The 18,479-nt window shown below is 46.4% G+C and overlaps 1 protein-coding gene across 1 annotated transcript in view; it reads right to left on the reverse strand.

The window, feature by feature from the left end:
• The window catches only part of LOC110494809 (glutamate receptor-interacting protein 2-like), a 163,126-nt gene that overhangs the window by 79,403 nt on the left and 65,244 nt on the right, over positions 1–18,479 (reverse strand). Inside the window, exons 8-9 of the mRNA XM_036948442.1 lie at positions 17,505–17,652; positions 16,169–16,338 (exon numbers count right to left, since the gene is read on the reverse strand). Of these exons, the coding sequence (XP_036804337.1) occupies positions 16,169–16,338; positions 17,505–17,652 (318 nt within the window). The remainder of the gene's footprint in view (positions 1–16,168; positions 16,339–17,504; positions 17,653–18,479) is intronic.

Raw genomic sequence — 18,479 nt, forward strand, 5'->3', positions numbered from 1 at the left:
CTCTTACCCACTAGGCTAAAAAGTACAATGCAATACACTTGGCATGTGCTATTGCTTCATTCATTGTCTGCGTGTGTAGACTACAGTACCTGGTGTCAATGTCATGACTGAACTGACAGGAGGCGGGGGTACTAAGAGTTTCAAACAGACCATATGTTCTAACTGCTTTGTGTAGCGTCCCCGTAACCTCTTGATAAATCCTCAACAGTCTTCAAAGCTTAAAGTGGGAATGTTGAAAACAGCCACGTCTGTTTGAAATATTACAACATTTCTCCCCTTGAACAGCACGTTGTGGCAAAACGCTCCGCTCCTCTAACTGTGGTCGAACAAAACAAAAACAACAAACACAAAACAATAATAACAGCGGCCCCGTGGTCGGTGGACAGTGGCGTTGTTTCCCTACCGTGGATTCCATCTTTAAAGGGACTGAGATGAGCTTTTAATTATGTTAAATCAGACCCACACACGACCATTAATCCACGAAGGTGAGGGAACAATCACAAAGTTGGAGCTGTGAAGTCACAGTGCGGGGGGGGGGGGGGGGGGGGGGGGAAGAGGGAGAAAAGAGGGAGGAAACAAGAGTGAAAACTAGGGAGAAAAGAGGGAGGAAACTCTTTACAAGAGAGGTGTAATGACATGAATGGAATATTTTCTCTCTCTTTCTATCTGTCTTTCTCTCTCTCTCTACCCCTGTTTCTCTCTCGCCCTCTCTCTCTCCCCCTTTCTCTCTCTCCCCCTTTTCTCATCTTCCCCCTTTTTCTAATCCAAGCTTTGCGACCTCTCAACTTCACTAAACAGCGTTTAGATCTGGTGACACACACACACGGACACACTACAAACACACACACAAATACACGCACACACACACACACACAACACACACACGTACACACACAGACTACACACACACACACCCAGTGCATTATCCCCTTCTATAATACAATGACAGCCACCATGACAGGGGCTGCTACAGTATTCCAGATATTCAGCCACAAGGTTTTTAAACCAATGAGAAAACAGAACTCAAACCAGAGAATGCTAATCCTGCTGCTCTGTTCTGTTCTGCAGCTCAGGGTAATTCATCTGGTACTGCACGAGTCTCTTGGAAACACACACACACACACACACACACACACACACACACACAGTACCTTCAGAAAGTATTCATACCCCCTTGACTTATTCTACATTTTGTTGTGTTACAGCCTGAAATTCAAAATGGACGAAATAATTTTTTTTCTCTCTCTCACACATCTACACAATACCTCATAATGACAAAGTTAGAAATTTTAGCACATTTATAGAAAATTATATACAGAAATATCTAATTTATATAAGTATTCACACCCCCTGAGTCAATATGTAACGATTTTCTTGAGTCGAAGGAGAGGCGGACCAAAACGCAGCGTGGTGATTATTCATGTTTCTTTAATAAAGACTCTATACATGAATAAACTAACAAAACAAGAAATGTGAAATAAACCAAAACAGCCCTATCTGGTGCAAAACACAGAGACAGGAACAATCACCCACAAAACCCAACACCAAACAGGCTACCTAAATATGGTTCCCAATCAGAGACAATGACTAAAACCTACCTCTGACTGAGAACCATATCAGGCCAAACACAGAAACAGACAAACTAGACACACAACCACACAACATAGAATGCCCACTCAGATCACACCCTGACCAAACAAAACATAGAAACATACAAAGCAAACTATGGTCAGGGTGTGACAGTACACAACCCCCCCCCTCCCCCAAGGTGCGGACTCCGGCCGCAAAACCTGAACCTATTGGGGAGGGTCTGGGTGGGCATCTGTCCGCGGTGGCGGCTCTGGTGCTGGACGTGGCCCCCACTTCACCATAGTCTTAGTCCGCCCCATTGTCCGCTTCCGTGGCCTCCTAACCACGGCGACCCTTCTAAATGACCCCACTGGACTGAGGGGCAGCTCGGGATAGAGGGGCGGCGGCTCGGGACAGAGGGGCGGTGGCTCGGGACAGAGGGGCGGCGGCTCGGGACAGAGGGGCGGCGGCTCTGGACAGAGGGGCAGGGGCTCTGGACAGAGGGGCAGGGGCTCTGGACAGAGGGGCAGGGGCTCTGGACAGAGGGGCTCTGGGCAGAGGGGCACTGGCGCCTCTGTGCTGAGGGGCTCTGGCGCCTCTGGGCTGAGGGGCTCTGGCGCCTCTGGGCTGAGGGGCTCTGGCGCCTCTGGGCTGAGGGGCTCTGGCGCCTCTGGGCTGAGGGGCTCTGGCGCCTCTGGGCTGAGGGGCTCTGGCGCCTCTGGGCTGAGGGGCTCTGGCGCCTCTGGGCTGAGGGGCTCTGGCGCCTCTGGCAGATCCTGGCTGAGTGGCGGCACTGGCGGCTCCTGGCTGACTGGCGGCACTGGCGGCTCCTGGTTGACTGGCGGCACTGGCGGCTCCTGGCTGACTGGCGGCTCCTGGCTGACTGGCGGCACTGGCGGCTCCTGGCTGACTGGCGGCACTGGCAGCTCCTGGCTGACTGGTGGCTCAGGTGGCGCTGGGCAGACGGGTAGCTCAGATGGCTCTGGGCAGACGGGAAGCTCCGGCAACGCTGGAGAGGAAGGCTCTGGCAGCGCTGGACTGAGGAGCTCTGGCGCCTCTGGAATGAGGGGCTCTGGCAGCGCCGAACAGGCGGGAGACTCCGGCTGCGCTGGAGAGGAGGAAGGCTCTAGCAGCGCCGGAGAGGCGGGAGACTCCGGCAGCGCTGGAGAGGAGGAAGGCTCCGGCAGCGCTGGACAGGCGGGAGCACCTGTAAGGATGAGACGGAGAGACAGCCTGGTGCGGGGGGCTGCCACCGGAGGGCTGGTGCGTGGAGGTGGTACCGGATAGACCGGACCGTGCAGGCGCACTGGAGCTCTTGAGCACCGAGCCTGCCCAAACTTACCCGGTTGAATGCTCCCGGTCGCCCTGCCAGTGCGGCGAGGTGGAATAGCCCGCACTGGGCTATGCAGGCGAACCGGGGACACCGTGCGCAAGGCTGGTGCCATGTAAGGCAGCCCAAGGAGACGCAATGGAGACCAGATGCGTAGAGCCGGCTTCATGGCACTTGGCTCGATGCTCACTCTAGCCCGGGCGATACGCAGAGCTGGTATGTACCGCACCGGGCTATGCACCCGCACTGGGGACACCGTGCGCTCCACCGCATAACACGGTGCCTGCCCGGTCTCTCTCGCCCCCCGGTAAGCACAGGAAGTTGGCGCAGGTCTCCTACCTGGCTTCGCCACACTTCCTGTGTGCCACCCCCCAAGAAATGTTTGGGGCTGACTCTCGGCCTTCCATCCTCGCTGCTGTGCTGCCTTCTCATACCAGCGCCTCTCCGCCTTCGCCGCCTCCAGCTCTTCTTTGGGGCGGCGATATTCTCCTGGCTGTGCCCAGGGTCCTTCTCCATCCAATTCGTCCTCCCATGTCCATTCCTCCTTGCGCTGCTCCTGCTGCCGCTTCTCCTGCTGCACCTTGGGGCGGCGACACTTCCCTGGCTTTGCCCAGGGTACTCTCCCGTCGAGGATTTCCTCCCAAGTCCAGAAGTCTTTATTTCGCTACTCCTGCAGCCGCTGCCTGTCACCACGCCGCTTGGTCCTGTTATAGTGGGTGATTCTGTAACGGTTTTCTTGAGTCGAAGGAGAGGCGGACCAAAACGCAGCGTGGTGATTATTCATGGTTCTTTAATAAAGAAACTATACATTAATAACAAAACAAGAAATGTGAAAAAACCAAAACAGCCCTATCTGGTGCAAACACAGATACAGGAACAATCACCCACAAAACCCAACACCAAACAGGCTACCTAAATATGGTTCCCAATCAGAGACAATGACTAACACCTGCCTCTGATTGTGAACCATATCAGGCCCAAACACAGCAACAGACAAACAAGACACACAACATAGAATGCCCACTCAGATCACACCCTGACCAAACAAAACATAGAAACATACAAAGCAAACTATGGTCAGGGTGTGACACAATACATGTTAGAATCACCTTTGGCAGTGATTACAGCTGTGAGTCTTTCTGGGTAAATACTATATTTGCACATCAATATTTAAAAAATTCTTCAAGCTCTGTCAAGTTGGCTGTTAATTATTGTTAGATAGCCATTTTCAGGTCTTGCCATTGATTTTCAAGACAATTTAAGTCAAAACTGTAACTACGTCACTTAGGAACATTCAATGTCGTCTTGGTAACCAACTCCAGTGTATATTTGGCCTTGTGTTTTAGGTTATTGTCCTGCTGACAGGTGAATTTGTCTCCCAGTGTCCGTTGGAAAGCAGACTGAACCAGGTTTTCCTCTGGGACTTTGCTTGAGCTTAGCTCTATTCCGTTTATCTTTAATCCCCCCAAAAAACACCATAGTCTGTGCCGATGACAAGCATTCCATAACAGCCACCACCATGCTTGAAAATATGAAGAGTGGTACTCAGTGATGTGTTGGATTTGGCCCAACATAACGCATATTCAGAACATGAAGTTGATTTATATTTGCAGTTTTACTATAGTGCCTTGTTGCAAACAGAATATATGTTTTTGGAATATTTTTATTCTGTACAGGCTTCCATCTTTTCACTCTTTCCTTTAGGTTAGTATTGTGGAGTAACTACAATGTTGTTGATCCATCCTCAGTTTTTCCTATCACAGCCATTAACCCACAGCCATTAAGAGTCAAAAAAATGACTCACCACTATGTTTAACAGCAAAGAAAACCCCCCTAAATGATATTATTTTAACTTGAAATTGGATTACTTTTCCTAGAGTGACCCCCAACATCAGACAAAGTGAAACATCTCCTTTGTTAATATTTCCATTGAAGCTGTACACCACCAGGGTACAAAGATTGTCTTAGAGTCATTTTTGACCCAGCAGTTATAAAATCATTTACACACCACAAAAACAGCAGCACGTGCTACTGATTGAACTCAGCCAGCAGCTCCTGAAGAAAAAGGTCACTATGGTTGGCACAGTCAGAAAGAACAAGCCTGAGCTCCCCCCCGCACTCTTCGCAAACAAGGGGCCTTCTCATCAAAGTTTGCCTTCACCCCCACCACCACCACCACCAGTCTAGTTTCTTACCTCCCAAAGAGGAACAAAGAGGAACAAGAATGTGGTCGTCCTGAGCACACTGGACAAAATGGCTGAGATCCGTGATCGTGAGGATAGGAAGCCAGCCATCATCATGGACTACAACCACAACAAAGTAGGTGTGGACAACCTGGACAAGGTGATTGGAACTAACAGTTGCAGGAGGATGACTGCCCGCTGGCCCCTGGTCATCTTCCATAACATCATCGATGTTACAATGCCTTTGTGATATGGAACAAGATCAACCCTACTTGGATGCCTGATAAGCGGAACAAGAGCAGGGTGTTCCTGGAGCAGCTGGGAAAGGAACTTGTAACCCCACACATTCAAAGAAGGGAACGCCTCCCCCGCACAGCAGCCTCTGCAGCGCTTGTGAAAGCTGTTCATGGGGCTAAATCTGATGCAGCTGCAAAGTCCATTCACACACACTTGCATATTGTCCGACGTGCTAATTAGAGTTGATTGATTTATGTTCTTCACATTTTTGTTTTGTATCTATTATCTTGTTTTATGCTTATTTATTGTTGTTGTTTATACACGTTGTGGTTGGGGGCAATGGTTAAACAAATGGGAGAAGACTAGTATTTTGTAGTTGAATTCCTCATTGTACAGTAATAAGAATATATCATGTTGCCAAAAAAAGTTCAAGAACGTTATTGTTTCCATTAAATAAATGGTTTCCAAAACGACTTTCTGCAAATTTCTGCTACTTTCTTAGATTATACAAGTGCTATCTCTTGCTAAAAAAAATGGGTTTACACCTTCAGCAATAATAATGATAATAATAATAATAAATCACTACCCGCCACCAAGTTTCTCCCTCTGGCACTGAGTCTGAGGTCCTTAAACTTGACCCCCAAAAAAACATCTGGGTCAGATGGATCCATTCTTCTTTAAGGTTGAAGCTCCTATCATCGCCAAGCCAATCTCTGACCTTTTTAACCTGTCTCTCCTCTCTGGCAAGGTTCCCATTGCTTGGAATGCAGCCACGGTGCGTCCTTTATTTAAAGGAGGTCAAGCTGATCCTAACTGTTATAGGTCAATTTCTATTTTGCCCTGTTAATCAAAAGTGTTGGAAAAACTTGTCAATAATCAACTGACTGGCTTTCTTGATGTCAGTAGTACTCTCTCTGCTATGCAAACTTTTGATACGGTAGACCATTCCATTCTTTTGGGCCGGCGTATTGGTTTCTCTGAGGGGTCTTTGGGCTGGTTTGCTAACTACCTCTCTCAGAGAGTGCAGTGTATAAAATCAGTCTGTCTGTCTCAGCCACTGCCTGTCACCAAGAGAGTACCCCAAGGCTCGATTCTAGGCCCCACACTCTCAGCCGCTGCCTGTCACCAAGGGAGTACCCCAAGGCTCGATTCTAGGCCCCACACTCTCAGCCGCTGCCTGTCACCAAGGGAGTACCCCAAGGCTCGATTCTAGGCCCCACACTCTCAGCCGCTGCCTGTCACCAAGGGAGTACCCCAAGGCTCGATTCTAGGCCCCACACTCTCAGCCGCTGCCTGTCACCAAGGGAGTACCCCAAGGCTCGATTCTAGGCCCCACACTCTCAGCCGCTGCCTGTCACCAAGGGAGTACCCCAAGGCTCGATTCTAGGCCCCACACTCTCAGCCGCTGCCTGTCACCAAGGGAGTACCCCAAGGCTCGATTCTAGGCCCCACACTCTCAGCCGCTGCCTGTCACCAAGGGAGTACCCCAATGCTCGATTCTAGGCCCCACACTCTCAGCCGCTGCCTGTCACCAAGGGAGTACCCCAAGGCTCGTGCGGGGGCACTGATTAGTTAAGGTAATTGAGGTAACCTGTACAGTACCATTCAAAGTTAGGGGTCACTTAGAAATGTCCTTGTTTTTGAAAGAAAAGCAAATGTTTTGTCCATTAAAATTACATCAAATTGATCAGAAATATAGTGTAGACATTGTTAATGTTGTAAATGACTATTGTAGCTAGAAACTGCTTATTTTTTGTGGAATATCTACATAGGCGAACAGAGGCACATTATCAGCAACCATCACTCCTGTGTTCCAATGGCACGTTGTTAGCCACTCCAAGTTTATCATTTTAAAAGGCTAATTAGAAAACCCTTTTGCAATTATGTTAGCACAGCTGAAAACTGCTGTTCTGATTAAAGAAGCAATAAAACTAGCCTTCTTAAACTAGTTGAGTATCTGGAGCATCAGCATTTGTGGGTTCGATAGTAGGTTCAAAATGGCCAGAAACAAAGAACTTTCTTCTTGTTCTGAGAAATGAAGGCTAGTCCATGCGAGAAATTGCCAATGAACTTATGATCTCGTACAACGCTGTGTATTACTCCCTTCACAGAACAGCGCAAACTGGCTCTAACCAGAATAGAAAGAGGAGTGGCAGGCCCCGGTGCTCAACTGAGCAAGAGGACAAGTACATTAGAGTGTCTAGTATGAGTAACAGACAATTCACAAGTCCTCAACTGGCCAATTCATTAAATAGTACACGCAAAACTCCAGCCACAACGTCAACAGTGAAGAGGCGACTCCGGGATGCTGGCCTTCTAGGCAGAGTTGCAAAGAAAAAGCCATGTCTCAGACTGTCCAATAAAAATAAAAGATTAAGATTGGCAAAAGAACACAGCCACTGGACAGAGGAAGATTGGAAAAAAGTGTTATAGACAGAGAAATCTAAGTTTGAGGTGTTCGGATCACAAAGAAGAACATTTGTGAGACACATAAAAAATGAAAAGATGCTGGAGGAGTGCTTGACGCCATCTATCAAGCATGATGGAGGCAATATGATGGTCAGGGGTGGGAGATTTGTACAGGGTAAAAGGGATCATGAAGAAGGAAGGCTATCACTCCATTTTGCAACGGCTTGCCATACCCTGTGGACGGCGCTTAATTGGAGCCGATTTCTTCATTCAACAGGACAATAACCCAAACCAGAGCTCCAAACTATGCAATAACTATTTTGCAAGGAAGCAGTCAGCTGGTGTTCTGTCTATAACGGAGTGGCCAGCACAGTCACTGGATCTCAACCCTATTGAGCTGTTGTGGGAGCAGCTACTGTATGGTAGGTAAGAAGTGCTCACAAAGCCAATCCAACTTGTGGGAGGTGCTTCAGGAAGCATGGGGTGAAATCTCTTCAGATTACCTCAACAAATTGACAACTAGAATGCCAAAGGTCTGCAAGGCTGTAATTGCTGCAAATGGAGGAAACTTTGACGAAACCAAAGTTTAAGGAACAAATTATTATTTCAATTAAAAATCACTATTTACATCCTTGTCATCATCTTTACTATATTTCCTATTCATTTTGCAACTAATTTCATGTATGTATGTTTTCATGGAAAACAAGGACATTTCTAAGTGGCCCCAAATTTTTTAACAGAAGTGTACATGTAGGTAGAGTTAAAGGGACAAGAAAAGGGCATAGATAATACACAGACAGTAGCAGCAGCAGCGTAAAAGAGGGGATGGCCCTTTGATTAGCTGTTCAGGAGGCAGTACCCCAAGGCTCGAACATCTGCTGTCTCAGCCACTGCCTGTCACCAAGGGAGTACCCCAAGGCTCGATTCTAGGTCCCACGCTCTTCTCAATTTACATCAACAACATAGCTCAGGCAGTAGGAAGCTCTCTCCATCCATTTATATGCAGATGATACAGTCTTTTATACTCAGCTGGCTCCTCCCCGGAGTTTGTGTTAAACGCTCTACAACAAAGCTTTCTTAGTGTCCAACAAGCTTTCTCTGCCCTTAATCTTGTTCTAAACACCTCCAAAACAACGTTCACGTGGTTTGGTAAGAAGAATGGCCCTCTTCCCACAGGTGTGATTACTAGCTCTGAGGGTTTAGAGCTTGAGGTAGTCACTTCATTCAAGTTCTTTGGAGTATGGCTAAATGGTGCACTGTCCTTCTCTCCGCACATATCAAAGCTGTAGGCTAAAGTTAAATCTAGACTTGGTTTCCTCTATCATAATCACTCCTCTTTCACCCCAGCTGCCAAACTAACCCTGATTCAGATGACCATCCTACCCATGCTAGATTACGGAGACATAATTTATAGATAGGCAGGTAAAGCTGCTCTCGAGCGGCTAGATCTTCTTTACCATTCGGCCATCAGATTTGCCACCAATGCTCCTTATAGGACACATCACTGCACTCTATACTCCTCTGTAAACTGGTCATCTGTGTGTACCTGTCGCAAGACCCACTGGTTAATGTTTATTTATAAAACCCTCTTAGGCCTCACTCCCCCATGTCTGAGATATCTACCGCAGCCCTCATCCTTCACATACAACACCCGTTCTGCCAGGCACATTCTGTTAAAGGTCCCCAAAGCACACACATCCCTGGGTCGCTCCTCTTTTCAGTTCACTGCAGCTAGCGACTGGAACGAGCTGCAACAAACACTCAAACTGGACAGTTTTATCTCCATCTCTTCATTCAAAGACTCAATCATGGACACTCTTACTGACAGTTGTGGCTGCTTTGTGTGATGTATTGTTGTTTCTACCTTCTTGACCTTTGTGCTGTTGTCTGTTTCCAATAATGTTTGTACCATGTTTTGTGGTGCTACCATGTTGTGCTGCTGCCATGTTGTGTTGCTACCATGTTGTTGTCATGTTGTGTTGCTGCCATGCTATGTTGTTGTTTTAGGTCTCTCTTTATGTATTGTTGTGATGTCTCTCTTGTCGTGATGTGTGTTTTGTCCTATATTTATATTGTATTTATTTTATTTTTTTAATCCCATCTCCCATCCCCTTTTGCCTTTTAGTAGGCCGTCATTGTAAATAAAAATGTGTTCTTAACTGACCATTTAAAAGGGTATTGGGTGTAGTCCAGTGAGGCAAAATGTTAATTTAATCAAATTGAAATTCCGTCAGGAAATGTAAATGTGTGAATACGTTCTGAAAGCACTGTACATATACAGATATACACTAAGTTGACTGTGCCTTTAAACAGCTTGGAGAATTTCAGAAAATGATGTCATGGCTTTAGAAGCTTCTGATAATGTACATAACTTGAGTCAATTGGAGGTGTACCTGAGGGTGTATTTCAAGGCCTACCTTCAAACTCAGTGCCTCTTTGTTTGACATCATGGGAAAATCAAAAGAAATCAGCCAAGACGTCAGAAAAACAATTGTAGACCTCCACAAGTCTGGCTCATCCTTGGGTGTAATTTCCAAACGCCTGAAGGTACCATGTTCATCTGTACAAACAATAGTACGCAAGTATAAACACCATGGGACCACGCAGCCCCCATACCGCTCAGGAAGGAGACACGTTCTGTCTCCTAGAGATGAACGTACTTTGGTGTGAAAAGTGCAAATCAATCCCAGAACAACAGCAAAGGACCTTCTTGAAGATGCTGGAGGAAACAGGTACAAAAGTATCTATATCCACAGTAAAAGTCCTATATCGACATAACCTGAAAGACCGCTCAGCAAGGAGAAGCCACTGCTCCAAAACCGCCATAAAAAAGCCAGACTACAGTTTACAACTGCACATGGGGACAAAGATCGGACTTTTTGGAGAAATGTCCTCTGGTCTGATGAAACAAACATAGAACTGTTTGGCCATAATGACCATTGTTATGTTAGGAGGAAAAAGGGGTAGGCTTGCAAGCCAAAGAACACCATCCCAACCGTGAAGCACTGGGGTGGCAGCATCATGTTGTGGGGGTGCTTTGCTGCAGGAGGGACTGGTGCACTATCCAACATAGATGGCATCATGTGGAAGGGAAATCATGTGGATATATTTCAAGACATCAGTCAGGAAGTTAAAGCTTAGTCGCAAATGGGTCTTCCAAATGGACAATGACCCCAAGCATAATTCCAAAGTTGGCTTAAGGACAACAAAGTCAAGGTATTGGAGGGGCCATCACAAAGCCCTGACCTCAATCCCTTAGAAAATGTGTGGACAGAACTGAAAAGGTGTGTGCGTACAAGGAGGCCTACAAACCTGACTCAGTTACACCAGCTCTGTCAGGAGGAATGGGCCAAAATTCACCCAACTTATTGTGGGAAGCTTGTGGAAGGCTACCCGAAACGTTTCACCCAAGTTAAACAATTTAAAGGCAATGCTACCAAATACTAATTGAGTGTATGTAAACTTTGACCCACTGGGAATGTGATGAAAGAAATAAAAGCTGAAATTAATGATTCTCTCTACTATCATTCTGACATTTCACGTTCTTAAAATATAGTGGTGATCCTAACTGACCTAAGACAGGGAATTTTTACTAGGATTACATGTCAGGAATTGTGAAAAACAGAGTTTAAATGTATTTGGCTAAGGTGTATGTAAACTTCCAACTTCAACTGTTTGCAACTGTTGTCTTGTGTCTGACGTTTAGCTTGTTTGATTGCTTTGGGGAGTGAAAAACTACACTGTCTATATTCTGCCATATTACCAGTCGCTTTGCCATTGTTAAATGCGATGGTTTGCACTTTCAGTTGCGCACGAATGCTACCATCTATCCACGGTTTCTGGTTAGGGTAGGTTTTAATAGTCACAGTGGGTACTACATCTCCTATACACTTCCCTGAACTCAGTCACCGTATCTGCATTTGTGTCTAGATTATTTTTGCACGCTACCCGGAACATATCTCAGTCCACGTGATCAACAATCCTGAAGCATGGATTCCAATTGGTCAGACCAGCATTGAATAGTATGAAGCACGGGCACTTCCTGTTTGAGTTTCTGCCAATAGGACGGGAGGAGTAAGATGGAGTCGTGGTCAGATTTGCCGAAAGGATGGCAGGGGAGGGCCTTGTAAGTATCCCATTTGAATAGCAATGGTTGAGTCTTAGTAGGGCGAGTAGGACAGTCAACATGTTGATAGAATTTCGGCAGCCTAGTCCTCAGATTTGCTTTGTGAAAATCCCCAGCTACAATAAATGCAGCCTCAGGATATGTGGTTTCCAGTTTGCATAAAGTCCAGTGAAGTTCTTTGAGGTCCGTGGCTGTGGCGATGACAGAGGAGAATTCTCTTGGGAGATAATACGGTCTGCATTTAATTGTGAGGTACTCTAGGTCGGGTGAACAAAATTACTTGAGTTCCTGTATGTTCCTATGTTCCTAGAGTTACACCATGAGTCGTTAATCATTAAAACACACCCCTCCCGCCCTTGTGCTTCCCGGAGAGACAATTATTCCGATGGCTCTCCGGAAAGGAATCCTTGCTCTAAGCTCATCAACTTTGTTATCCAAAGACTGAACATTAGCAAGTAATATATTCAGAAGCGGTGGGTGGTGTGCGTGCCTCCTAAGTCGAACCAGCCGGCCACCTCGAGTGCCTCTCCTCTGCCGGCGATGTTTTGTGTCAGGCTCTGGAATAATTGAAATTGTTTTGGAGAGACTGAACAAATGATCTGCTCCATAAAGTCATATTTCTGGTCGTAATGCTGGTAGTTCTGGTGAGTTTACCGCCGCTCTAATATCCAATAGTTCTTCCCGGCTGTATGTAATGACACAAAACAATTCCTGAGCTAATAATGTAAAAAATAGTATACATAAAAACAAAATACTGCAAAGTTTTCTAAGAGCTAGTCGCGATGCTGCCATCTCCTTCGTTGCCATCTTCACAAGGGGAGGGTTTGGCAAAAGGAGGGATTTCCTTGTCCCATCGCTCTCTAGCGACTCCTGTGGCAGGCCGGGCGCAATGCACGCTGACACGGTCGCCAGGTGCACGGTGATCCTCCGACACATTGGTGTGGCTGGCTTCCGGTTTAAGTGGCATTGTGTGAAGAAGCTTTGTTGGGTCATATTTCGGAAGTATTTCGGAGGACACATGGCTCTCGACCTTTGCCTCTCCCGAGTCCGTATGGGAGTAGCAGCGATGAGACAAGACTGTAACTACCAATTGGATACCAAGAAATTGGGGAGAAAAAGTGGTAAAAGTATATATATATTTTTAATTAGTAATAAAATAAGATAAATACAAAGGATTCAAGGGAAACAAAAAGCTGTAGTACAGGCCTTGTGTTCTCCCTGGAACATGTAGCATTTAGCATGTAGCATGTAGCGTGTACCAACCCATGCAAAGATTTGATATAATCCTCACAGTAACATAACATAGTGTACATGATACAGTAGGAAAACATTTTTGAAGCTGTTTAATTCTGGGAGAACTGCTACAGTATGTACAGTGTATAGTAAAGGATACCAACGGGACCTGGCATGTTCTTACTTAATCCTTAAATCATGTTGAAGATGGAACTGAATAGAAGGGAACTGAATAGAAGGGAACTGAATAGAATGGAACTGAATAGAAGCGAACTGAATAGAAGGGAACTGAATAGAAGCGAACTGAATAGAAGGGAACTGAATAGAATGGAACTGAATAGAAGCGAACTGAATAGAATGGAACTGAATAGAAGCAAACTGAATAGAAGGGAACTGAATAGAAGGGAACTGAATAGAAGGGAACTGAATAGAAGGGAACTGAATAGAAGGGAACTGAATAGAAGGGAACTGAATAGAAGGGAACTGAATAGAAGGTAACTGAATAGAATGGAACTGAATCGAAGGGAACTGAATAGAAGGGAACTGAATAGAAGGGAACTGAATAGAAGGGAACTGAATAGAAGCGAACTGAATAGAAGGGAACTGAATAGAAGGGAACTGAATAGAAGGGAACTGAATAGAAGGGAACTGAATAGAAGGGAACTGAATAGAAGGGAACTGAATAGAAGGGAACTGAATCGAAGGGAACTGAATAGAAGGGAACTGAATAGAAGGCAACTTAATAGAATGGAACTGAATAGAATGGAACTGAATAGAAGGGAAATGAAAATAATGGAATTAAATAGAAGGGGACTGAAATAACATGTAACAGTTGAAGTACAGTGTCTAGAGTTTACTATATACTGTATCTCTATGGTTTAACCACACTACTGAATTGAGCCAGTCATGCATACTCTCGGGTGCATAGCCAGTGACAATAAATAAAATCTGCAGCTTTCACTGCCCTAACATCAGATGATTGTGCATGTCTAGTGCAGCCTTTTGCATAAGCTGACCCACATAGCAGGCATGAATCAGATCCTGTAAGATACTGCCTGTCTGGGTGTATCAGAGACCTCTTATTCTTCCACACATTGAGGGCTGGGAGCGTTGTTCTGTTCTACTCTGCCCTGCTCTAGTTTGCTGTGTTCTGCTCTGCTCTACTCTGATCTGCTCTGCTCTGCCCTGCTCTACTGTGCCCTAATCTAGTCTGCCTTGCTCTAGTCTGTTGTGTTCTGTACTGCTCTACTCTGATCCGCCTTGATCTGCTCTGCTCTGCTCTAGCCTGCTCTAGTCTGCCCTGCTCTAGTCTGCTCTAGCCTGCTCTAGTCTGCTCTAGTCTGCCCTGTACTAGTCTGCTCTGACCTGCCCTAGTCTGCTCTAGTCTGCCCTGCACTAGTCTGCTCTAGCCTGCCCTAGTCTGCTCTAGTCTGCTCTAGCCTGCCCTAGTCTGCTCTAGTCTGCCCTGCACTAGTCTGCTCTAGCCTTCCCTAGTCTGCTCTAGTCTGCCCTGCTCTAGTCTGCTCTAGCCTGCCCTAGTCTGCTCTAGTCTGCCCTGCACTAGTCTGCTCTAGTCTGCCCTGCACTAGTCTGCTCTAGCCTGCCCTAGTCTGCTCTAGTCTGCCCTGCTCTAGCCTGCCCTAGTCTGCCCTGCACTAGTCTGTTCTAGTCTGTCTTGTTCTAGTCTGCCCTGCACTAGTCTGTTCTAGTCTGTCTTGTTCTAGTCTGCCCTGCTCTAGTCTGTCCTGCCCTAGTCTGCCCTGCACTAGTCTGTCCTGCACTAGTCTGTCCTGCTCTAGTCTGTCCTGCCCTAGTCTGTCCTGCCCTAGTCTGCCCTACACTAGTCTGCCCTGCACTAGTCTGTCCTGCTCTAGTCTGTCCTCCTCTAGTCTGTCCTGTCTGTCTGATGTGCTCTAGTCTGTCCTGCTCTAGTCTGTCCTGCTCTAGTCTGTCCTGCTCTAGTCTGTCCTGCTCTAGTCTGTACTGCTCTAGTCTGTCCTCCTATAGTCTGTCCTCCTCTAGTCTGCCCTGTCTGTCTGATGTGCTCTAGTCTGTCCTGCTCTAGTCTGTCCTGCTCTAGTCTGTCCTGCTCTAGTCTGTCCTGCTCTAGTCTGTCCTGCTCTAGTCTGATGTGTTCTAGTCTGTCCTGCTCTAGTCTGTCCTGTTCTAGTCTGTCCTGCTCTAGTCTGTCCTGCTCTAGTCTGTCCTGCTCTAGTCTGTCCTGCTCTAGTCTGTGTTCTAGTCTGTCCTGCTCTAGTCTGTGTTCTAGTCTGTCCTTCTCTAGTCTGTCCTGCTCTAGTCTGTGTTCTAGTCTGTCCTGCTCTAGTCTGTCCTGCTCTAGTCTGTGTTCTAGTCTGTCCTCCTATAGTCTGTCCTGCTCTAGTCTGTCCTGTCTGTCTGATGTGCTCTAGTCTGTCCTGTCTGTCTGATGTGCTCTAGTCTGTGTTCTAGTCTGTCCTGCTCTAGTCTGTCCTGCTCTAGTCTGTGTTCTAGTCTGTCCTGCTCTAGTCTGTCCTGCTCTAGTCTGTGTTCTAGTCTGTCCTGCTCTAGTCTGTCCTGTCTTGTCTGTTGTGCTCTAGTCTGTCCTGTCTGTCTGATGTGCTCTAGTCTGTCCTGTCTGTCTGATGTGCTCTAGTCTGCTGTGCTGAGGCTCTCTAGATAATCCACTGCAGCATTGGATACATGACACGTTGTATGAAAAAGCTGTGTGTTTGTATCACACTATGCAGGGCTCTACTCTGACTGAGATTTCAGGATTTTTGGCATGTGTGCATCTCTGAATAAATCTGGGTCTCAGTGTTATGCTCATGGGGAAACATTAAGCCCTGTACAGCTAATTAAAACAACTGGCGGCAAACAAAATCACAGGCCTGTCCCTGCTGAGTGTGTGTGTGTGTGTGTGTGTGTGTGTGTGTGTGTGTGTGTGTGTGCAAGCAGATCTCAGTGTTATACTCATGGGGAAACATTAGGCTCAGTACAGCTAATTAAAACAACTAAAGGCAAGCGACATCACAGGCATGTCCCTGCTGAGTGTGTGTGTGTGTGTGTGTGTGTTTGTGTGTGTTATCTCTTCATACTCACCAGTGTCCTGTGGTTTGTTAGGCAGTCTGCTGTGGTGGGCAGAGAGGATCTCTAGCTTGGCCTGGTCTGATGTGCTGGCTAGCAGCTGTGTGGCCTCTAGGACTGAACAGTGCTCTGTGCTGGTCCCATCGATGGACAGGATGTGGTCCCCTGTATGGAGAGCTCCACACCTGGAGAGAGAGAGAGAGAGAGAGAGAGGGGGGGGGGGGGAGAGAGAGAGAGAGAGAGACCATTTAACCATTTGTACGTTGTTACAACACTGTATATATACATAATATGACATTTGAAATGTCTTTATTGTTTTGAAACGTCTGTATGTTTAATGTTTACTGTTAATGTTTATTTAACTTTGTATATTATCTACCTCACTTGCTTTGGCAATGTTAACATATATTTCCCATGCAAATAAAGCCTATTGAATTGAATTGAATTGAGAGAGAGAGAGAGAGAGAGAGAGAGAGAGAGAGAGAGAGAGAGAGAGAAAGAGAGAGAGAGAGAGAGAGAGAAAGAGAGAGAGAGAGAGAAAGGGAGAGACAGAGAGAGAGACAGACAGAGAGAGAGACAGAGAGAGAGAGAGAGAGAGAGAGACAGAGAGAGAGAGAGAAAGACAGAGAGAGAAAGACAGAGAGAAAGAGAGACAGAGAGCAGTATTTGTACCCTAATGTGCTCTCCTGAGGAATTACGTGATATGTAGACTGTCTATCTGAGGAATGACATGATAGGTAGACTGTCTATCTTAGGAATGACGTGATATGTAGACTGTCTATCTGAGGAATGACGTGATAGGTAGACTGTCTATCTGAGGAATTACGTGATAGGTAGACTGTCTATCTGAGGAATGACATGATAGGTAGACTGTCTATCTGAGGAATGACGTGATAGGTAGACTGTCTATCTGAGGAATGACGTGATAGGTAGACTGTCTAACAGTTCAACTCACCTGTCCACCACTCTACCTGTGGGTCTGTCTGCTCACCTGTCCACCACTCTAGCTGTGGGTCTGTCAACTCACCTGTCCACCACTCTACCTGTGGGTCTGTCAACTCACCTGTCCACCACTCTAGCTGTGGGTCTGTCAACTCACCTGTCCACCACACTAGCTGTGGGTCTGTCAACTCACCTGTCCACCACTCTACCTGTGGATCTGTCAACTCACCTGTCCACCACTCTAGCTGTGGGTCTGTCAACACACCTGTCCACCACTCTAGCTGTGGGTCTGTCAACACACCTGTCCACCACTCTACCTGTGGGTCTGTCAACTCACCTGTCCACCACTCTACCTGTGGGTCTGTCAACTCACCTGTCCACCACTCTACCTGTGGGTCTGTCAACTCACCTGTCCACCACACTAGCTGCTTTGATCCTGTCGATGACGATGACCTGTTTGTTCCTGTGGGTGGCGGTTGTCAAGGTGATACCCAGAGCCGCCCCTGGTGACTTGGCGATCTCCACCAATAGGGGACCAGACACATTCGTCACAGTATCTGAAAGGTCACAGATAAAGTTTGATAGAATACGGTTGCAGGCTTTAAAAAAAAACGAGGTTGTGTCGCAGTTATGGCAGAATAATTCTCACAATACTCATGGCAATGCATATCTTATGGATAGTTAGACACAAAAAAAACTGTTCCACAGTTTAAACTTTTTAATTCCTGCAACTCAATGATGACTACGATATGGCATTCAGAGTCCACCTCCCAGAAATGTATTACAATGAGAGGTTAACAGCAGGAACATGGGACAATTAGCTGTCATTATGGTCCAGGGAAGTTCAGTTCCAGCCCTTGAGGACTGAAGTGATTTTATTTTTTACCTGATTTACCATAATTGGTCAATTACTGTCATTTTATTTTTTTTACCTTTATGTAACTAGTTAAGAACAAAATCTTATTTTCAATGACAGGCCTGGGAACAGTGGATTAACTGCCTGTTCAGGGGCAGAAGGACAGATTTGTACCTTGTCAGGTCGGGGATTTGAACTTGCAACCTTCCGGTTACTAGTCCAACGCTCTAACCACTAGGCTACCCTGCCGTATTCAACGACCAGAGTGTTTTGTCCACTCATCTGGTGTCCCAGGTCAGAATCCCTGATTAGTAGGGAAGGATGGAAAACAGCAGAATTGTGGCCAGGAAAATACAGCTATTGAATAGCGCATTTTTTACACTATACTGTGATAGTTGATAATTGTAATATTGGATAAAGTTTGGAGGAGAAAGAGACAACAGCTGCTGTTTCCCTTGCCTCTGGGGTCTGTTGAGTCAATATAAATGAATAGACAGTCAAGTATCAAAGTCCTGCAGCCCAGGTAGG

This window comes from Oncorhynchus mykiss, chromosome 17 (assembly GCF_013265735.2).
Source record: "Oncorhynchus mykiss isolate Arlee chromosome 17, USDA_OmykA_1.1, whole genome shotgun sequence".
NCBI lineage: Eukaryota > Metazoa > Chordata > Actinopteri > Salmoniformes > Salmonidae > Oncorhynchus > Oncorhynchus mykiss.